The 23,644-nt window shown below is 36.1% G+C and overlaps 1 protein-coding gene across 1 annotated transcript in view; it reads left to right on the top strand.

Moving 5' to 3' along the window:
• Nucleotides 1–23,644, top strand: part of LOC131893726 (SUN domain-containing protein 2-like) — a 78,536-nt gene that overhangs the window by 3,802 nt on the left and 51,090 nt on the right. Inside the window, exons 2-9 of the mRNA XM_059243834.1 lie at nucleotides 339–445; nucleotides 1,288–1,425; nucleotides 3,387–3,445; nucleotides 9,878–9,908; nucleotides 12,371–12,443; nucleotides 19,340–19,427; nucleotides 21,228–21,310; nucleotides 23,204–23,261. Of these exons, the coding sequence (XP_059099817.1) occupies nucleotides 387–445; nucleotides 1,288–1,425; nucleotides 3,387–3,445; nucleotides 9,878–9,908; nucleotides 12,371–12,443; nucleotides 19,340–19,427; nucleotides 21,228–21,310; nucleotides 23,204–23,261 (589 nt within the window). The 5' untranslated portion in view covers nucleotides 339–386. The remainder of the gene's footprint in view (nucleotides 1–338; nucleotides 446–1,287; nucleotides 1,426–3,386; nucleotides 3,446–9,877; nucleotides 9,909–12,370; nucleotides 12,444–19,339; nucleotides 19,428–21,227; nucleotides 21,311–23,203; nucleotides 23,262–23,644) is intronic.

Raw genomic sequence — 23,644 nt, 5'->3', positions numbered from 1 at the left:
AACACCTTTGCCACTGTGTGTCGGTGTGTGTCTCTTCAGATAAACTCTGAGGGGAGAGTGCCATGGCTTCAAAGTACCATGACAACTTCTGTGACAGGAACCACAGGTCCATGGGTGTCACATGAGTTCTGTAATGGACTAGAGGACTTTGTGACAACCGTAGCCATGGTTAGAACATTGCAATCTTGAGGATCGTTAGCAGGTGCATTAGGCTAATAAGGAAAAGACTACTGTGGTCAAGTCTATGGTAAACATTACGATCACAGGGCTACATATATGATTTTCAGTTCAGTTGTGAAATATGCGGTATTGCGAATGATTAATTGATATCATTACAGGATGGGTTGACCCCTCTGCTGCTAGCACTCCGAGAAAGGAAACCCCGCATGGCAGCACACCTAATCACACACGGTGCGAATCTTCAGGCATCTGATCAATATCTAAGGTACTACACTTTGCATTTTTAAAACACTACTTGTGTTGAAAATAGTCTAGAATAGTAAAAATCATTCATTTCAAATGTGTTATGGGACTAGATTAGAAAAAGTCAATAAAACATCAGTTACATATCTAAAAATATCTATTACATGAAATGGTTATGCCAAAGAACGATAGTCAGGTTCATATTCCCTTTCATAATGAGAGGTTTTTATTTTGATTTTTATTTTGACTGCCATATGATCTTCTATGAGTTGATAGCATTTATATTAGATTGTACATTTACAGTGTCAGTTCCAGTGTTTTCAAGTTTGTAATCACACAACCTTGTGAACACCCTTTAATCTTCAAATACTTTTGGTGGTGTGCAGAGAAGGATGATACATGAATGGTAGTTGTAAACTTACATATATGGCATGATATTAGTATCAGGAATTGAAAACATTCATTTTTAACATTAAAATTATTTGATAACATTATTACTATCATTTTACGCAAATTGCGATTCCATATTTAACAGTGAATTGTATTTTAATAGAATAGGAAGGAAATGGTGTTCTTTTTCATATAAAGCTTTCTGTACTTCTGGTCAATTTTCTCCAAACAGTTATTCACCATAAACAATTTAAAATACAAATTCTACTCTATAAAGTATCATAGTGGGCTAAGAAGTTTTCTGCTTGTTTTCTAGTTTTAGCCTTGGACATATTTTAGGAATCTGAACTCTGCTTTCAGGATGCTTAAGGCTACTTAGTTAATGGTCCATTCTACACACAAAGGCCTTATACTTATATGGTAAAATGTATACAGTTCACCATTTAAGTAATTGAATTGCCTCTGTCATTCTAGAACAACACTCATGTATGCTGTTAGATGGGATTATGACATTATGGTTGAAATTTTACTGAAGAAAGGTGTTGATCACCAGTTAAAGGACACATTTGGATGGAATGCTCTTTATTATGCCATTATGGGGAAACGCAAAACGTAAGTCCAGAAGTTAAAACGCTAATTGAAACTAAATTTAGACATGAAATATTTACCAATGTTGTATTTTAACCAAGCGTGACTTCATTATTTAAATGCTTTTGGAATGGAAGCATTTTAGTCAACTCCACTTGCCATGAGACAAGCAAAGGGATAGATTGGTCAGAATAGCAACGGGTGTGCAAGAGTCTTAATCTCAAGACTGATCTATGATGATGCTGAGAATCACACTCAGGGGCTTGAATGTATGAGGCGTTTATTTTACCACTCAACTTCATGGCTAAACTCTCTTTTGGAAGCCTTAATATCTTTATCTTTCAAGATCCCAGCATGCTCTGGTCGTTCCAAAAATAAAGCAATGCATGGCACAGAATTTTAGTTTTTGAGTTACTTCTTTGAATCTAAACATTTGTAGTTTGATAGAAAATCTTCACACTTATCTTCCAAATATTTCATCGAACTTATTACCTGAATGCTCAACAATCTAACATGCTCCCTCAGTCCAAGAAAGTAAAAATTCCTACATATATCAGATAGATATGGCATACATGAGGAAAACTTAGGAAGCATTTATTCATGGGGATTTAATGTGATTACACCTGTCTTTTAGTCCAGTGTTAAATAAACTTGATTATCAGGTTGTACCTACTGATCTGTATCTTTATCATAATAGTTATGGAGCCATGAGGAAAGGGTAGTTGAAAATTCAACTATGTGCTTGAAAATTCAAATTTTCTCCTAATATAACAGTGTTCTCTGGCAGCTAAAACTCTTAAGATTTCTCCAAAGCTGTTGCTAGGCATCTGAACCTTATCACTTATTCAAAGCACTCCAGTATCCTAGAAGACCATCATGGCACGATACTTTGGAGGAGTCTCTCTTTTCAGCCATCAAATGGGTTTGCAGATATACTAAATTATCCCATGAATCCAAGCACTTGCAGAAAGAGGCCAGAGCTTGCTTTCATAGTAATCTGTAGGCAAGGGTTCCTTTGTATCATCCTCTGTAGCACAATCTGTGTTTGTGACAGACCTCTAGCGCCTTTCCCAGGGAAGATGACAGAAAGTGATTGGCCCACTAAGTGCTTTTTCTGTGAAAAGGAACATTTTTCAAGATACTTGAATCTTTACCTCAAGATTTCAGGATATTTCACAACTCTGCCTCAGAAGGAAGACACGGAATACAATTCTGTGAATCTAAATTATATTAACTGTATTCAGTATTTAAGCCCCATCACAGCCCATGAGTATACTTATAACATGTATAAAAAATGATTTTTGTCTTCCGTGTAGGTTGATGGTAAGCATGGCGATTCAGGATCATTATGACAAAACTCAGATCATTGTTTCCTTCTTGGCTAAAGGAAGACCAGCAATAGAGCAACCTATGTCTTGGAATTCATTAGTGTTCTCACCATGGGCTTACTCTTTATTTCAGTAATATCAAATTCTGAATTCTGTAGCATTTGATAATAGGTCCATTCATGAATTACAGAGTGCTTTCATTTAGGATTCTAATCAGATCAAGACTGAGAAGCAAGTTAGATACTGCTTTGCTATTTCTGTGCCTGTTTTTAGGTGGTGAAATTTTCATAGCAAACTTTTAAACTAAAGTAGGGAAATCCTGAGTTTTGGAAACTTAAGTTGGAGCCTAAGGAAACACTTTCCCAGAGCAAGAATACTTAGGACTCCTTCCTATATTAGGGCATTTTCCATCCTGTCAAGTTAATCCAGATGGTTTGAACCATAGTAAATCTACACCATCTCACACTGTTCTTTCCTTCTAAAATGAGACACTTTGTAAAATCTTTTAGAACTAATAAATTCGAAGGGTATGTCCAGATGACTTGATGGAATCTTATATTGTCTTTGAAATATCTTAAATATTTAATATATTGATAAATGGTTTTCCATCCATATTAAAATAATAACGTTGTTTACCACCATTTCCATACTTGGCAGAAAAATGGTGATTATTCAGCACGACTTACTTCTCTGGAAACAACAAAATACCTTCACACGTAAGTCTTTTGAAGTTTCCTTCTCTGTAGCCCTTCTTTAGATTAAAAATGTTGCATTTAGAATTTTTCAATTCTCTGTAATTAGATATTATCTGGGTATATACCCAAGAATGGTGTAGCTGGATCTTGAGGTGGATCCATAACCAGCTTCTTGAATAATGGCCAAACAGATTTCCATAGTGGTTATATGTTTGTATGCCCTTACCTTTTGGGTGAGTGGATGAGTGTTCCCCTTCCCCTTCACTTGCAAAGAGCAGTTTTTATTTTTAAAATGCATTTAAATTATGATAGAATTAATATCCTTTCCTCCTTTACATTCCTCTCTCCAGCTCCTCCTAGGCAGTTTTAAAAACCAAGTGCCTATTGACGGCTGAATTGTTTAAGAAATTAGTTGTATGAAACTGCTTGGTTAAAAAGTTTCTCAGTTTTGCACCAGAATTACATACTTGCATGTAAAAATATTTTTTAAATTACCATACTGTGATGAGATGCCAGCCTCTCCCCAGCCCACAGCACATTTTAGTGTACTTCATACATTTTTTTTTCTAAAAACGTTGACATAGTGTCTACTTCATTAATAGTTCCACTACACTGTATTGTAATTCATTTTATTTGTTTATTTTATTTCATGTGTGAGTGCTTTTGCCTGCATGTACACCAGGCATGTGCACCATGTTCATGTCTGGTGCTTGTGGGAGAGAGAAGATGGTGTTGTATTCTTTGGAACTGGAGTTACAGGTGATTGTAAAATACCACATAGGTTCTGAGAGCAGAACACAGGTCCTCTTGAAGAGCAAAGCATGCTGTTAACTTCTAAGTTGTCTTCTTAGCTACCCACACACATTATAAAAAAAAACCCACATTATTTTCTTACAGTAAAAATGAATGCATTGCAGTAAGTGAACACAATTACTTTGTCATACATATCATAGAAAACATGATTTGTATGGCTAAACAAGACACAATATTCAATCCTTTTATGATTTCCTTTCCTGTGTATGTTATTAAAGGAATGTTTTCTTTTCTATAGATTTTAACTAAAGTACAATTAGATCACTTTCCCACTTCCCTTTCTTCCCTCCAGCACTCTCCCCACACTCCCGCTTCTTCCATGTCCCCGCAGGTCTCAAATTGATAGTCTCTTCTTCCCTTATAATTACTCTTCAATGCACTCATTAACACACAGAGAAACAAATGTGTAACTACAACCTACTGAGTTCAGTTTTCTTGTTTGTAGTTACATGGTTTCAGTGCTGACTACAATTTCATCAGTCAAGCAATTAGGGGTTCCTGTCTGAGAGAGACTCACTATCCCTATCTCAGCAGTCATTAGTTTCCTGCAATTCCTTGTCCAGGAGCATGGCCCTCGGAGATTCCTCCCTACTTCTTCCTTAGCATGTCTATTGATATTGTCTCTGTTCAGATCTTGTTAATGTAGCCATTTCCATGAGAGACTGTTTCACAGCAGACTTCCTGATGTTTGCAGTCTTTCCCTCTGCCTGTTCTGTGATGTTCCCTGAGCTAGAGATGCTGGAGTTGTAATGTTGATTTATCAACTGAGACTGGGATCCCTAGACTCTGCTGATCTCTGCTTCATGTCTACATTCTGGTGTGGGACTCAAGAGAATCTTGATGAAGGAGTCAGTGGGTCATCTTTATCTTCTCAGAAAAATAGCTATTAGATTCATTAGTTCTTTGTACAGTTTTCTTTTTTTCTATTTAATTCATTTACTTTTTATTATTTCTTACTATCTACTGTTTGGGGGTTTGGTTTGTTCTTGTTTGTTTTTCTTCAAATTCTTGACTTGGATCATTAGGTCATTTATTTGTTTATATGCATACTGGAGTTTATTTTGCTGTCAATTTTAACTTTTATGACTCAATGGTTGCATACTATACATGGCATTATTTCAATTTTCCGTATTTCTTAAAGTTTCCTTTGTCTCTAGGCATATGCTCTATTTAAGAGGAGCCTCTTTGTGCTGCTGAGTGGAATATATATTCTTTGGTGTTGAGGTGGAATATTTAATTATTGGTTAGGTCAATTGAAGGAAGATGTCATTTAATTCTGAGATTGTATGTATTTGGGCTGGATGACCAATCAATTGGAAAAATCGGTGTTTGCAATCACATAATGTTATTGCGTCTGTGTTGATCTGTGCCTTTTGTTCCATGAGGTTTCTTGTGAAGTTGGGTGCACCTGCATATATATATGTGTGTGTGTGTGTGTGTGTGTGTGTGTGTGTGTGTAAGTATTCTATTTTGTATTTGTTGACACTTTAATTAGTATGAAGTGCACATCTTTGTCTCTTCTGCTTCATTTTAGTTTGAAAATGATTTTTCAGGTATGCCGACACCTGCTTGCTTCCTGACAGTGTTTGCTTAGAATACATTTTGAGAATACATTTTGCATCCATTCATTGTAAGAGGGTGCTTGACTTTTAAACTAAGATGGGACTTTTCATAGACAATAGATAGTTGGATTTTGTTTCTTAATTTGTTTAGGTAGCCTTTGTCTTTTGACTGGAGTGTTGAGGCCATTGATATCTGGATTCGTTATTGAAAGTTGTACTTAGATTGCAGTGTTTTATTTTCCTGTTGTTTTGTGTTGTTAGATGCCCTTTGTATTTCCTTAAATTATAGCTTTGCTTGTTTTCTTTCTAAAAGTCTCCTCTTGTACTTACTCCTCTCTTCAGTTAGAAGTATTACATTTAGTAGTCTGTTTAGAATTTATTATTTGCTATGACTGTTTCAGGCTGCTTGTATCATGGAAGTGTTTCCTCTTCAGCTATGGCAGACAGATTCACTGGGCACATGAGTCCTGGTTGACATGCATGGACTTGTAGTATTTGAAGTTCATTGCTTCAGGCTCTTCTGCTTTTCAGAGTTTTATTTAATAATTCAGCTGTTGCCCTGGGCATGTTCATTTCTAAATGACTTGTATACTTTCTTTTCTTAAGCTTTCAATATTTTTCCTAGTCTTGTATATTTGGTGGTGTTACTATCATATGCTTTGGAGTTTTCTTTTTCTGATCTTGTCTGGTTGGGTTTTGTTTGATTCTTGTATCAGTGTGTATATATATTTCCTTACTTGGATGAAGAATTCCTCTGTGATCTTTCTATTAATCTTGTCTATGCTGTTGATTGAGAATACTGTTTCCTCATGTATGCCAATAGAATTCAAAGATTTGAGCCTTTGATAGTATCTCAAATTTCTTGCCTGGTCTTCTAGCATGGCTTTTTTTCTTTTTTTTTTATTTGCTAATTAATTATAGATTTTCTACTTTTTCTTTAGATTCTCATATTCTATCTTTTGTTTGATTTGTTATATTGGTAAGGTTTTTCTCTGAACTTTCTAATTGGGATGCTGAAATTTTCAGTATTATATCTATTGCAGCCATTGATCTGGTCCTAGTCTTCTGTGTATGGTGACAGCCACAAACAAAAAATGTGGGGGCAGAACAGGGAAGAAGTGACTTACCCAGAAAAGGTTGTGATATATTGTGTACTCTAATAAAATTTGCTTGAAGATAAGAGGACAGAACAAGCCACTAGATTAAATATAGAGGTCAGGCAGTGGTGCCACACGTCTTTAATCCTAGCACTCGGGAGGCAGAGATCCATCTGGATCTCTGTGAGTTATATCCACCTTGGACTACATGAGATTTAATCAGTCTAGGAGAGAAACAGAGCCAAGCAGTGGTGGCACCAACCCTTAATCCCATTACTGGGAAGTCACATGCCTTTAATCCCAACACTAGGAAGGAAGTGATGGCTGGGTGGAGAAAGGTATATAAGGCATGAGGAGACAGGAACTAAAGGCTTTTTGGCTGGAACCCCTTTTGTCTAGAGGCTTTTCAGCTGGAGCGCTTTCAGCTGAGGACTCAGAGGCATTCAGTCAGAGGATTCCTGGAGTTGGCGAGGTTAGACTTGGCTATGACTTGTTTCTTTGTTTCTCTGATCTTTCAGCATTTTCCCCAATATCTGGCTCCATTTTTTTTAATTAAAATAACATTTAGGATTCCTGCAACAGAGGGTTCACAGCTTTGGGTCTGGAATAGGATTGTTGGCTTCCAGAGAAAATGAAATAGCCACCTAGCTAGCAAAGGTAGCTAGGAAACATGGTGGCCATGCCTGCTGCATTTCTCAAGCAAGGCATGTGGGTTTGGAGATAGTAGTAGTAGATAATAGGATGGGAAATGGAAAAAGAGAATTGCCCAACAATGGTGGCTCACAAACAAAGAGGGTTGTCAGCTTGGATCTGGAGCAGGTGTGAGTTTACTGAGGGCAGTTTTTTGGGGGGTGACAAAAAAAAGAGACTTATTCAATAAAGGTGGCACAAAACCTAAAATAATGGTAATTTTGTATTCAAATTCTTTCATTTAAACAAATACATCATATAGTGTTACTGAAATGTTTATATACATGGTTATTACTTCTGGCTCTACTGTATGGCAACGGTCTGGTTCCTAAATGTATAATTAGAAATTAATATTCTTATCTGTGAGGTGTTGAACTCAAGGTTTCATACTTTAAGAAGGAGGTACTCTATGTATTTGCTACTCCAATGACCCTATTTTTATTTTTATTTTTGTTTATTTTTGTCTTCCTGCTTTGTGTTGCCAAACTGACCCTTGACTGCCAAAAGGCAATCTCTAGAGGTCATACTTTTCCAAACTGTAGTCAAGTCTTTCACATGATTTTTTCCCATATGCAGTAACCTTTAGAATGTGAATACTACACATGAAGCAAATCATGAACCTCTTCTTTGGGGAAAAAAAGAAGAAACTAGTCTACTAATTCCAGATTTAAATTCTGTTTTTATTGTGTGCGGTTAATATCTATAGTGTTTATCAGTAAATATGAAGCCACTCATACACCAGAGAATACTTGACTATCCATCCACAACCCCATTTTAACTTTTACCCTATTTTTGCAAGACAGGTGCTCTGCCACTTGGGCACATTTCTAGTCTTCATTTTCCATGGGAAGATACTTTCTCAAGGGTAATGTCAATAGGATCTCACCATGTGTGGTCTTTCTTATTTTATATAAAAGGAGAACTGTAGACAAAATTCTAAATGGTCTTAGTAAATAAGAAACACAGAGCCAAATACAGAGTTAAAAGTCCAAGAGATCAGAGCACTAGTGAAGAGCCAAGACAGCCTTATCTTAATACCTGGCTGCTGTCTCTTCTCTAGAGAGAGAGACCTTCTTCCTGTGTGACTTGTCTTTTTATTGCCTTTCTGTTCTGCCTTCTCATTGGCTCTAAACCCAACCACATGACTTTCCTGTCACTGCCTGTCTATACAGACCTCCAGGTCTCTATGGTTGGTACTGGGATTAAGGGTTCAGGTCACCACTCCTTGGCTGTGTCCTTGACCACACAGAGACTCTGCCTGCTATGGGATTGGATTAAGGGTATGTGCCACCACCACCTGACTTCTGCTTAATGGCTCGGTTTTACTTCTGATCTCCAGGCATCTTTATTAACATACAAATAAAATCGCATTTCAGCACAAATAAAATACCACCATAGGGAACTAGGTTTCTATCCCAGTAGAAAGACCTTAAGTGAGTTATTAAGTGATATATATGTAGATACCTACATATGGATTGATAGTTTTATAATAAACAAACCTCCAAAGCAACTTTCTCTGACCTAGCCTTCCTAGTACATACTTTTAATCTTCTGTATTTTAGCCATGTGCAGAATAGATATATTCTTAAGGAGGGGATCTTACCAGTAGTTATGTCCAAAGGTGACAAGAGCAATTGAGTTTCTACCTTATTGCATCATAGGTAAGTATGAGAACTACACCATATCTAAAAGAGCTCATTAGAACCTAACCACAGAGGAGATCGGGAGGGTAGGCAGCATTGATTTCACCTTACCTCTCTTTTCTGATACCTTGCAAGTCTTTATGAGAAACCTTGTCCAGATAGGTTTCCATAATTTTAGGGGAGATTGATAAGTACAATGATCATTGCCTCAGGTTCTCTCTGATAGGTTGTTTCATCTCTACCTGAAGGATTGCAGCTGTGTATCTGGGGAATATTTGTTGTGTTATAACAAAAAAAATATTTATGCTGTCTTCAAATTGATCCTGGTACCGTTCTTCCAGAAAACTACTCTCTTTGCTATTTATTTATGATAGGCACTGATTCTGGCAATGACACTATTTGCCACTAGTTGGAATTGTTGTCAGTATACATGGTCACCTACTTTGAGGTATCAAATGCTGATAATTTCTTTCATTCTTTTATTCAATAAATCCAAACGAGGTGAAGATTTCCTGATGCATTTGTTATATTCCAGTACCATAGTTATTATTTACCCTAGAAGACTTTTTACTCTAGAAGATTTACCCTATGACATTTTATAGACTAATATAATCGAATGAAATATGTCTACTTTTCATTCAATTATAGGAAATCAGCCTGAAGATGTCTTTTCATCAGGGTAAGATTTTAAGGTCTTTGAATATGAATGTTAACTTATAATTAGAAGCAGAAAAAGAACTAATGTTTATTGAATATTGTGTTCTTCACTGATTCCATCTGATTTATTTAGTGTCCATGATGCATTAATATAATCATACATTTTAAAGCTTTTATATCCTTGTGACTAAGTGTCTTACTACTTTAGTAAACGTCATCCAGAGAGTTTGATTAATTCTATGATCCCATAGGTAACAAGTTGCCAGCTCTTGACTGAACTGTCAGCCTGTGCATTCTCTTGTTCCTGTGACTACATTGAGATGATCTCATGTAGAAAACCAGTTTTCCTTATGTGTCAACTCTGGATTAGAGTTTTCCTGAGAAACCTGTCTATAACTCCATAGTTTTTCTTTTTGAAAGTTGTTCTTAGACACTACATTGCTATCAAGATTGGAGGGGGAACCTCTCTTAATTGTGTCTGTAGTGCCATAGGTTTGAAATGAGCAAGATGACAGAAGGCTTGGAATTACATTATTGGAATGGTAGTCCATGTGCACATATACCATGTTATGTTGATACAATTGAGCATCTATATAAGGGACATTATGAACTTATACTCAGTTTTGTTTTCTCTTCAAACTACTGGACTGCCTGGGTACAGGAAGGTTTTTTTTTTCTTGTTTTATCAAGTCTTTGTTTCCCCATGACACTAGGCATTTTGAAATTTTTTACTGTACATTTATTTTTCCTCATGTTTCTTGACCTATAGTTTAGAATTTTTGACTGCCAGGTACTGCTTCTTGTTTTATTAGAAAATCTCAGATCTGAAAAATTTGTAGTTTTTAAGGAATTTTGAAAACTAATAAAAATATCCTGAGCACAGAATGCTAGATCCAACATTATACATAAACAGTTGCTCTGAGGGAGAAGCCAAAATTAAAACACAGTATTCTATGGAGGTGGAAATACAAATGGCCCAATTTAGATTCCCATGCATTCCTTCACTAAAAGACCAGTCCTTACTGACCAGTATTTGATTGAGAATTTCTGTAGGAAAATATGGGAATGAGTCAAGTGTTCCAAGAATAGCATTAAAAGTAGCCTAATGGTGGATGATTTGAATGACTTTAACAGGGGAAGGGCAATTTCGAAAGGAAAATCATGGAGGCCAATAGGACTAAGAGTTTGGCCTCGTAATTAGTTTTTTAAAGACAATAAAGTTATTTACATAGACACAGGATGGTGAAAATCATCTGGGAATGGATAGGGTTGAATGTATTTTGGAAACTATACTACCTTTTGTGCTTAATTGATAGAAATGACAAATAGATTCTTCTGTTGAAACTTACTTGAGCAACCTGAAGTCTTTATAGAAAACAGGAATGTGGTATCACAGAGGGTGGGCTAGAGAATGTTCAGAACCAAGGGCTGAAATGAAAAATATCTGTGATCCTCTGCCACTGCTTCCTTTCCTGTTACCTTTGCCAAATTCCTGTCCTTTTCAGATTGGAATTGCAGAAAATAATCATAGAATTTTGTAACATATCTAGGCTTGGGATGTGTGTTGCTGACCCTCCATTTAGCTTATTTGCCTGAACCAGGGAACTAGCTGTCTTTCAGGTTCTTTGAGCCTGTACTTTCAGGAATCTGTACCTTCCTGGGATGAATATTGAAAGGCCAGAGAGCATCACTGAAGACTGCAAAAGAGGGAACAAGGAGTGGTATCCTATATAAGGAAGACATCTAGAGAACATAGAGGGAAACAGAGGCAAAAGTCCCAGGGATCTGCTTTTCCAGAAGTCTCTGCCATCAACCGAGCACATATGAAGGTTTTTAAGTGCTTGGTAGTTTTTGAATCAGCCTCCACCAGTGTAATAACTGAATTATTACATTTTAATGTTTGAACACCCATGATAAGAGGATTTCAAACCTCAATGTGCACATTTGTTTGTTCACTTATAACTTTAATGTTCAAGGATTTCACATCTTTTTCATGACTTTATTAGCTGTTTTACAATGAATGGATGTGATGGTTTCCTTTCAATGGGTATTTTCCATGCTCAAGAATGAAGGTTGCCATTTAGTAGTTATATAGTTTTGTGCTTTATTAATAGAGTAGAATGAGGACACTATTGTTTTGCTTTATTTGGGGCTATTACCTTTATTTAAATTAATGATTAAAGGGTATGTGAGCAATTAATTGTAATTTGCGTGCAATCATCAGGACAGTTTTCAAAACAAATGATTTTCAGGTTCCACAAATATATTGACTGACACTATTTGATGTGGAACTATGTGGAACTCTTTCTTGACAAATGCAGAGATTAGGAGAAGTGGAGACAGAAATTAACAGCTGAACAAATTTTATAAAACAGATGTCTTATAACAACAGAAACACCATTTGCTATTCAAATAACTAAACATTCAAGACAAATGCTTTTGTCCACTACTCACTTATTTGTTGTTGTGTGTTTTGCTTCAAAGACTTCACTTTGAATCTGAGTCACTGATATCCGTGCGTACAGGAATGGAGGACACAGCTAATTTGAAAACTCAGGTAATCAATGCCTTCTTGAGGTAAATTCTTGTGCTGAATTTCTTCTTTGTGGAGTTTGAAATGGTATAATATAGCAGTTGTCAAAATGTCATCACTTTAGATGAAAAATTGGCTAGAATTTTTTTTATAAAATTATGACAATATTACTATGTTGATGGTGAAAAGTACCAAAACATAATAATTATTTTATGGTTCTGAAAGCCAAAAATGTGGTAAGAAATAAGTAATCACAGAAAAATTAGTTTGTATAGTTTTACCACAGTGGAGGGATTTTGAAATTTGGGAATATTTGGACAAATAAACATTAGTAGTTTTATTTTTATTTCTTATAGCATGACTTACATAATTTTCAGGCTTCTCTAAATATGTAGACTAACCTATTCATTATGTTACTTAAGGTATCTTATCAATAGCTTACATATCCAACCCATGTATTGAAGGGCACAGAAATTAGCATTAGTTTTTAAAGTACCTTTTAAAAAATCTTTCACTCATGATACTAACTTTTAAAAACTGTTAACTGGATGTCAACTACATGTTAACTGGATGTCAACATGCAGAAGACTGCATATAGATCCCTATCTGTCGCCATGCACTGAACTCAAATCCAAGTGGATCCAAGACCTCAACATAAATCCAGTTACACTGAACATGTGAAGAGAAAGTAGGAAGTAGCCTAGAATGCATTGGCACAGGAGACTGCTTCCTAAATATAACACCAGTAGCACAGACACTGAGAGAAACGATTAATAAATGGGACTTCCTGAAACTGAGAAGCTTTTGTAGGGCAAAGGACACAGTCAATAGGACAAAACAACAGACTACAGAATGGGAAAAGATCTTTACCAACCCACCTGACATCTGACAGAGGGCTGATCTCCAAAATATATAAAAGAATTCAATAAACTGGACATCAAAATTCCAAACAATCCAATTAAATGGGCTACAGGGCTAAACAGAGAATTCTCAACAGAAGAATCTCAAATGGCCAAAAGACATTTAAGGAATTGCTCAACTTCCTTAGCCATCAGGAAAATGCAAATCAAAATGACTCTGAGATACCATCTTATACCAGTCAGAATGGCTATGATCAAAAACACTGAAGATGCTGGGCGGTGGTGGCGCACGCCTTTAATCCCAGCCTTTAATCCCAGCACTCGGGAGGCAGAGCCAGGCAGATCTCTGTGAGTTTGAGGCCAGCCTGGACTACCAAGTGAGTCCCAGGAAAGGCACAAAGCTACACAGAGAAACCTTGTCTCGAAAAACAAAACAAAACAAAAAACAAAAAAAAAACAAAAAACAAAACAACAACAACAAAAAAAAAACACTGAAGACAGCTTTGTTGGAGAAAATGTGGAGGAAGGGGAACACTCCTCCACTGTTGGCGGGAGTGCAAACTGATACAGCCACTTTGGAAATCAGTATGGTGGTTTCTCAGAAAATTGGGAGTCAGTCTTCTTCAATACCCAGCTATACCACTCTCTGGGCATATACCCAAGGAATGCTCAATCATACCATAAGGACACAAGCTCAACTATGTTCATAGCATCATTATTCATAATAGCCAGAAACTGGAAACAATCTAAATGCCCCTCAGATGAAGAATGGATAAAGAAAATGTGGTACATACACACAATGGAGTACTAGTCAGCAGTAAAAAAACAATGATATTATGAAATTTTCAGGCAAATGGATGAAAACCCAGACTCAAGAGGAAAAATATGGTATGTACTCGCTCATAAACAGATACTAGATGTAAAGCAAAGAATAACCAGACTACAACCCACAACTCCAGAGAAGCTGGCTAACAAGGAAGACCCTAAGAGGGACTCATAGATCAAACAGTGAAGGAGAAATAGATGAGATCAACATGAGCAAACTGAGGGTGAGGGGGAGTAATGGAGGGCAAGGAATGGGGGATGAGAACATAAGGCAATGGGAGGTTTGAGCTGGAGCAGGGACAGAGTGGGATAGCAAGCAAAGGGATACCATGATAAATGAAGACATCATGGGAACAGGGAGAAACAGAGTGCTAGGGAAGTTACCAGGAATCCACAAGGATGACCCCACCTTAGACTACTAGCAATAGTTGAGAGTGTGCCTGATCTGGCCTACTCTGATAATCAGATTAGTGAATACCGTAACTGTCATCATAGAGCCTTCATCCAGTAACTGATGGAAGCAGATGCAGAGATCCATGGCCAAGCACCAGACCAAGCTCCAGTAGTTCAACTGATAAGAGAGAGAAGGGATTCTATGAGCAAGGGACATTGAGATCACGATGGGAAAATGTACAGAGAGAGCCAGCCAAACTAGTGGAAATTCATGAAGTGTGCACCAATAGCTGTCGAGCCCCCATGGGACTGGACTAGGCCCTCTGGATAGGTGAGACAGTTGTTTGCCTTGAACTGCTTAGCGGACCCCCAGGCAGTGGAATTGAGATCTGTCCCTGGTGTGTGAGGGTGTTTTTTGGAGCCCAGTTCTTGTGGTGGGACACCCTGAGCAGCCTTGGTGCATGAGGGAGGGCTTGGGCCTGCCTCAACTAAATGTACCAGGCTCTGCTGAGTCCCCATGGGAGACCTTGCCTTGGAGGAGATGGGAATGGGGGGTGGGTTGGGGAGGAAGGCTGGGGGTGCAAGGAGGGAGGACAGGGGAATCTGTGGTTATTATGTAACATGAATATAAAATTTCTTAATAATAAAAATATAAAAAAAAAAAACCCTCTTACTCTGGACACTAACATTTAAAAACAATTTTTCAAGTCTGGTGTAGATGGAAGTTTTCCTGTGTCCTACAGCCACTTGGTCCCTAATAAAAACACAGAGGTTTATATTAATTATAAACTGTTTGATATATGGCTCAGGCTTATTGCTAGCTAGCTATTATATCTTAAATTAACCCATTTCTATTAGTCTATGTGCCTCGTGGCTTTTCCTGTATTTTATTACATCTTGCTCCCCCTGACAGCTTGCAGCATCTTCCCTGACTCCACCCTTCTTCTTCTTCCTCTATCTCTCTTGGTTTTCTTGCCTGGTTCCATCCTGCCCTGCCATAGCCCGACGCAGCATTATTTATTAACCCATGGGAGCAACATATATTCACAGCATACAGAAAGACCATCCCACAGCATTTTGGTACTTTATCTAGAAAAAAAGTATTATTTAAAGTGATTAAAATGTAGAAATACAAAATCTTTCTCTCAAAATAAGTATAAGAGTAGCTTTGCATTATTCATTCTCATAAAATATTGGATCCATCATCATGGCACAATCTTTATCCTAAAATTCAGATGACAGAGGCAGGTTGAACTTTCCAAGAGTTCAAGAATGTTCCTACTGAGTTCTGTCTCAGGCTGCCAATGGGTATATAATGAGGTACAAAAAGAATGTTTGAAGCCTCTTCATATCCTAGTGTAAGTTTGCACTTCCTTCAGGAAGGAACAAGTGTTTCCCTTTCCTTGCATACTCCCCAGCTGAGCTGTCATTTGTTTTCTTGATCTTGACCATTTTGACTCAGGTAAAATGAAATCTCAGAGGGGCATTGATTTACATTTACATTGATGACTAAGGATGTTGAACATTTACTGAAGTGTTTCTCAGGCATTTGTGTATCTCTGCTTTGTTCTGTACCCCATTTTTTAGAACATGTTATTTGTTTTCTTGATATTCAGTTTATTAGTTCTTTGTGGTTTAGATGCTAACCCTCTATCAGATGTATAATTGGCAATGGCTTATTCATTTTCCATGCCATAATTTTTACATGATGCTGTTCTATTCTAAGGAGAAGCTTTTCATCTTCATGAAGTTACACTTGCTAGTTTTGGTCCTAATGCCTGTGTTATTGGTATCTGGTTCAGAAAGTCAGTCATTGACTGTAACAATGAATTCAAGCCTTTTCCAGACATTTTCTTCTATCTTAATCAGAGTTTATGGTCTTATGTTGAAGTCTTTGATCCATTCGTAGTTGAGATGTATGCAGGGTGATAGATATGGTTCTACTTAGTTCTTCTGCATGTGGCCATCCAGTTTGACCTGAACCATTTGTTGATGATTCTACGTGCACGTAGAATTATCCAAACATAACAGGCTATGGTGAAGGCCATTGGTCTCACTCCACAACCAAATAGGAAGACCCTATTGGTGAAAAAACCACATATTAAATAACCAAACATAGAGTAAATGGATTTGTGCCCAAATAGAATCATTACAACTTCTAACTAATGTTCATGGTGCTAGAAGATACACCTCCTGCTCACAGAGGAGAAAGGTAATCATCAATATCACCAACTACAACCCTGTGACCTACAATAGTGACGTGTCTGAAACATATGCTGGTCCCATAGTAGCATAAATGTTATGGGAATAACAAATGACTTTTTCATTGGACTTAAAGACTGCTTAAGATGGAATACAAACTTGACACTGCCAAAGGGGCCAATAACCTGACAATGTAGGGTACGGACCTACGGACAAACCCAAAGCTACTCTTCTTCTGAATGAGTACAGCAAGAAAATGAGTCCTAGAGACATGTCATTATACCTTTCCCAGTCCTCCTTATAAGAAGTTTTCTCTTGCAGTAGTTGGAAATCAGCACAGAGATCAACAACTGGTCAAAATGCAGAGTGAGAGACTTTGGACCACCTAGTCATAAATTGGATGTCTTCATCAAACCTCCTCCATCAAGGCTCAGTGTTTATGTAGAAAAGGAAGCAGAATGATTATAAGAGCCAGTGCTTATGGATAAGGTCAAAGAAACTTTGTCTTCCAGACACAACAGGACCAAGACCAATGCACATATGAACTCAGAGACTATGTCCATACACAGATGATTTGCACAGGTTCCAACAAGACAGGGTGCCAGCACTAAGAGGCGGAAGAAGACACGGGCTGCCATCTATAACCAGGACACAGTTTGTAATTGATAGCTGTTGGCAAAAGGAAAAAAAATCAGTGTTCTACTTGAAGCATCACTGGGTATATCAAAGGCACTCCAGAGCAGACACTATGACCAGGGGAAGTTGATCAACACAAAGGAAGCAGTGTTCAATTTTGTGTTTGTGGTATTGTTGGGGGCTGATTGTTCTCTTGTGGCATTTTTGTCTTATTGGTGGTAAGTTTGTATTTTCAATTTGGGGGTAGATTTAAGAGAGAAAGATTATAAATTTGGGGGGTAGGTGGATGGGGAATAATCTGGGAGTATTTTGGTTGGGAAAATATGTTCAAAATATATTGTACATGCAAATTTTTAAATCAAAAACGGAAGAAAAAACTCTTCATATAATTGAGGTATACTTGTTTCACCCCTAATTATAGCAAGTTCTAGAATAAGGTCTTTGATAACCAATGCTAAAGGCAAAAGTTCAATTTCATCTTATTTTTGCGCTCAAAATCTTTAAAAGTAACCTGAAATTCTTTGCATCATATGTAACACTTCAAATTTTAAAGGATGTCTACACAGTGGTTTCATTGCTCATTTAAATCTCCAGAATCACTCTGAGGTTAGGCTTCCTGTTTCTGGGTGTCCTAGATTACTTGTGATTAGAGTTTTGTAGTTTTCCTTTTTGTTTTTTCATTTATTACATCAACTATGAAATTAATGAATGCAAGGCAAATTCGTTACCACTCAACCACACACCCAGTCCTTCAAGTCTTATTGTGATAAGCTATACATAAATTCTTCAAATGTGGATTTCAGCATACAGTCAGTTAGGCTTTTTATTCCTTTCTTCATGTGTTTTATGAATGTTGGGACCAGACTGATATATATTTCAACAGTATTTGAAGATTTACAAATCCTCAACTGGCATAATGACATTGATGTTTCATCACAGAATCTTTCTGAATTAAAACCACCAGTTCATATGACTTAAATATGAAGTGATAACTATTAGTGTTATGCCATTTAGAGAATAGTGAATCTATGTGAACTTTAAATTTTCTTACCTATCTCACAACTACATGACTAAAAATGCTGAATGTGTAATTACATAAAGACATCTCTACTATTTCAAGTATAAATAAGCACCAGGAACATTCCAGACATCGAATGAATGTTCTGATGCTTCCCTTCATGTAAATGCTTGTTATGCTCTAATGATACCCATTTTTTACTGTGAAAGAGTTTAAGATTTCATTGAATAATTACATGCATTATATAAACAAAGAAGAATCACTAATTGCTTTTTAATTTTATGAAACTATTTTCTCTATATCTAAGATTTTAACAAAACTATTTTTTGTACATCCTTCTTTTCATAAACAAAACTGATTCTAAAATATTTCAATTCTTCTCCACCTGGCATAGTTTGTATTTTCATACTAATCAAAGGGCCTTATTATAATATTAAATTGATTTTCTCAAGGAATTGATTTTTAAATCAAATACTTTGGTATGGCAAGCACATTAAGAGTTATTACTTAGGGCTGGAGAGATGGCTCAGAGGTTAAGAGCACTGACTGTTCTTCCAGAGGTCCTGAGTTCAATTCCCAGCACCCACATGGTGGCTCACAACCATCCGTAATGGGATCTGGTGCCCTCTTCTGGCTTGCAGGAATACATGCAAACAGAACACTGTATACATAATAAATAAATAAATCTTTAAAAAAAAAAAAAAGAGTTATTACTTAAATCTATTCTTTACCTGTTTAATTTTTGGTGAGGAATGTAAGTTTCATATTATGAGTTTAGTTCCTTATTGAATTCTGCAGATGATCTTTTTCTATTTCTGCTTCAAGGCTTGATTTTAGAATATGTGACTGTATGGGGTAAAAAGACAGGTTGCTCTCAAGAGCATGCAAAAGGTTATCTATGAAAATATTCTATCCTATTTTTAAGTTTCGTTGAATTCAAAATAGGAAATTCAACTATATTCTCATTATTATTTTCATTATTTTAGCAAGATATTCCTGAGAATAGTCTGAAAAGTGGTGCGGATGACTTACCGATAGCTTCCAAACAATATGAAAATGTAGAAGAACAAGAAGGTAATGCACATGCTTAACTTGGAAGATCACTTGGCAGAGAGGTTTGCTTAAAACATGGCAACAAATACCTTAGCCAAATAAAATAACCCACGTAATACATATTAAATCAAACAAAAGTAAAAATGTAATGGTAGACAAGAAAAACTTTCATCCAAAGGTTGAAATAAGAATGTCAGTAAAAGAGTTGCCTTTTATTTTATTTAGCTTTTGATAATTTCATGCTTGTGTACTATATTTACATCATTTTCAGGTTTCTGGCTATTCCTACAACCTTTCCTGTGCTCAGGTCCTTAGTAACTATGTGTGTGACTTCTATACTATTAGTAAAGACACACTATGTTTGTGTGTGTGTGTGCACGCGTGTGCATATGTGTGTGCATGCGTGTTTGTGTCTCTCTCTCTCTGTGTGTAAGTGTATGCATGCTTGTGTGTATTTGTTTAATGTGTTGCTTATATGTACACATGTTTAGGACTGATCACTGGAATTGCACAACCTATTATCCTACTAGGATGAGCTCATCTCTGGAAAATCACCTGATTTGTCTTTGTTTATCAGCCACTGATTGCCTACAGATCTTCATCTAGGGGTTGTGCATTGTGAGATTCACTTCACCCACAGTAGCATTTCATCGGGTGTTGTCCTTATACGGGTGTCTTTTCAGATATCATACTTTTGAAATTTCATGGTAGCAATATCTATGTCATGCATAGAAGATGCTGTGTAGCTTCAAGAGTGCTGGTACTTTGATGTTACAATCTATCTACCTAATTCTTACTATTTTTCCTGATCCTTAGATTTAGGACTTTATAAGTGGAGTTGGGGCATATTATGGTCACTCCTTGGAGTTTGAATAATTGTATATACTGTAATACTTTTATGTACTGTGTAAAGTAAATTCTTTGAGGAGAAATGACAGCTACATTCTTCTGTGGGTATAACCGTGACTATAAAAACCATATTTAGAACACAGTAAGTATACTGTTATAAGAAAATGGGAGTAATTGATGACTCCTAGTGTTTATGATTTCTCCATCCATGGATAGTTGATTAGTTTCCCAGCACCAGGAATGAATTTCTCATTGAGTGGGTCTCCAGACCAATAGGACAGCTGTTGGTTACCCCAAAAATAAAAGTGCTGCTATCTGACCATGAGCGTTATCTTGCCAGGCTTTTCAACATCTTGGTGGTGTACCATTTTCTGCTGGTGAGATTACTGATTGCTTATCTCCCTTGGCACTTTGCATAGCATGTTCTCATAGTATGAGAGCAGGTTTCTATGTCAGGTCCAGCTAAATTACTCCAAATTCTGTGTCTAAAGTGTGGAGTCTTGAGCAATGGGGCCTTACAACTAAAGCTATTTTGCCAGTTTCAATAAAAAAAAACCAATTATTTCATAATCCTTATCCAACTTCCTTAATTTGTACATTTTTGAATGTGCTTGTGGGTGTGAGCACATGATAAATGTTCTGAAAAATCGATGACGTCTGAAAATGTAGATTTTAGAGAGCTTGGTCATTTATGAGAGGTGTGTTAACTACTAGATGAATTAGTCAAGTATTTGGATGTCTTGAAGCTGGCAACAGGTAGTTTCTATACAAGTGATATACAGGTATTTATACAACTTGGGCATTTATCTAAGCATGTAAATATTCATCTATAAAGTACATTTAATTGAAATATTTGATAAGAGTAACTTTTTTCTAAATTCTAATTGTGAATGTATTCCAATCTATTGTCATAGAAAATTGTGTATCTAATTGTTATATTTATTTTTTAAATAAAATATGTGGATATGTCAGAAGAACTAGAATTAGAAACAATACCGGATTTAGAACTGGAAAATGCAAATGTTTGTCATAAGAATGAAGACTATCAAAAATTGGTATGTAACTGTTTAAATTTAAATTTCTCACTTAATACTGTTTGGTTTGATGATCTTACCCTAGGCCAAAAGAAACTACACTTCAGGCTACTATATTCAGTCCATCAATGATGATTTAACATTGAAATGAACGTCTTTTACCTATTATAAAACACAGGGTATTCTTAGAATCCAGTCACACAGCTAATCATTGTCTTTTATAAGTAATTTAGTAAATAATTATATGATTATTACTTGTGCTTTAAGTTAAGCTCTTTGAATGGCTGGAGAATCTTATGGCTCTCTATTTAAAATAGTGGATGCTAAAAAATTATGGACTTCAGAGTTGGATTTATTTCATAAAGTTGATTCTTCCTGCAGAAACTAAATTTGTTATGTGATGATTATACTCAGTTATGTCAAGGAGAAATTTTTTCCTTACGATCATTGGGTTATTTCAAGGTCCTCATTTGAGAAGATATATGGACATATAATCAACTAATCTGCCAATAGAAGGACTTTTTGATTCCATAAAAGAGGCTTAATTGTGAAGGAAAAACTCAACTATTTTGCTCAATTCAATGAAAAAAATTAGTTATTTCCACATTATTGTCCAATGTGCTTAATGAATATATATATATATATATATATGGAATTGAGTTAATGTAGAGAATTCAAATAGATTCAAGACACTATAGTTTGCCTTTTACACAATCTGTTCAGAGACAAAATACAATGTAAGGTACTTACTGAAGTATGAGTATGTTGTGAAGACATTTTTAATGTTTTAAACCTACATAAATCTGTATAGTCAGTATCTACTCTATGTTGAGAAATCAAGAACTGAGAATTTCAGAGGGAAGCCTATGCTATAGTAATAGAAGACAAAACAAGTAAAAAGCAATTGTTTTAGTTCAGATAGGTGTGTTTTGTCATAAAGAAAACATATGGTACAGAGAGACAGTTAGGTAAGATTGTTGTTAATACAGGGTAGGAGTGAGAATGGTATTTTGTCGTCAGAGATCAAAGTATGAAGCCTAACATGTTTTAGAAGATGAGGGAGTGTCCACTCAGAACTGTCAAATAGGATGGCATTACTGTACATATAGAATAGTGGACAACTTATTCTCATAACTTTTAAAATTCTTGAGGGATGAGAAAGCAAGATTTGTTTATTCTATTAAACATGCAAAAAATGTGAAATGGTGTTTAGGGAAGATTTCTGTTCACTGAGAAACATTTCTATATTAAAACTGCATAATGGTCTAATGTTATTGTCTAAAGGTAACATAGGAAATAAAAACTTGTCTGCTTATTATTTTGATCCAGATTTGCCTTCTATAAGAAATTAACAAAATATGTCAGTTTTGTTTGTTCACTTTTACCAAAATTAATCACATTCTGCCTTGATCCCTACACAATCAGCATGATACAATATGAATGCTTTTAACATAATACATATCTCCTATCAAGCCTAACCGCACAAATAATGTCATTGTATAACACCTCATGATTAATGTTAATCGTGTCCTAGAGGAGTGGCCCTACTAAAGATGTGAACATTTGTGTCATTAACATCCTCCAACTTTACTAAGAAGAGCAAATTAGTTTTATACATTATAATATAAAATAATTACTTTTATTGATACATGCACATCAGGCATTACTCTGTCTATGGATGTTTTCCCTCTATTCTATATTTCTTGTATGTAATTGGGAAATGAAAGACTTAAACTTGACTGTGTATATAAGATTCTCCATTCAAATGGTCTTTGATAGATACTGCATATATTCTCATGAACAATTTTCTTAAAGTCTAGTATCATGGTATGTTCAGAAATAGAAAATAAGACCTTTTGGAATTACATTACTAATATCATGTGACAGAGTGTGTTTTACCCTAATCCACTGCAGAAAGCTGCCCAGTCATCCAACGTAGGAAATGGTCCAGAAGAAAATGAAATAATTCAAGGTAAGAGTCATCATGAAGAGACTTTATGTAAGACAAATGCTGGTATGTTGTGCTACCAAAAGAAATCACTGAATAAATTTACACTTAAGTAAAAGACAACAAAAGTGGTAATAAGCCCCATATGTCAATAAGCATGAGCGATGTGTAAAATTGAGATAGTCCCAGAAGGATCTCTGAGTTCTCTTCTACCTGAGATACCTAAGGTGCCCCTTTGTCCATTGACTCAACTAGGTATAACTGAAGGTTTCATGTTTAGCAAAAGATGTCTACTTGGGGCTTTATCTCCTCTTTTATTTGGAGACTCCATTTGGATTTATTTTATATGCATATGTATTTAGAAATCTTCTACAGTAGTATGTTTCCGTATGGTTTTTCATGTGGAC

This window comes from Peromyscus eremicus, chromosome 16_21 (assembly GCF_949786415.1).
Source record: "Peromyscus eremicus chromosome 16_21, PerEre_H2_v1, whole genome shotgun sequence".
NCBI lineage: Eukaryota > Metazoa > Chordata > Mammalia > Rodentia > Cricetidae > Peromyscus > Peromyscus eremicus.
This window is presented reverse-complemented; position numbering and strand designations above follow the sequence as displayed.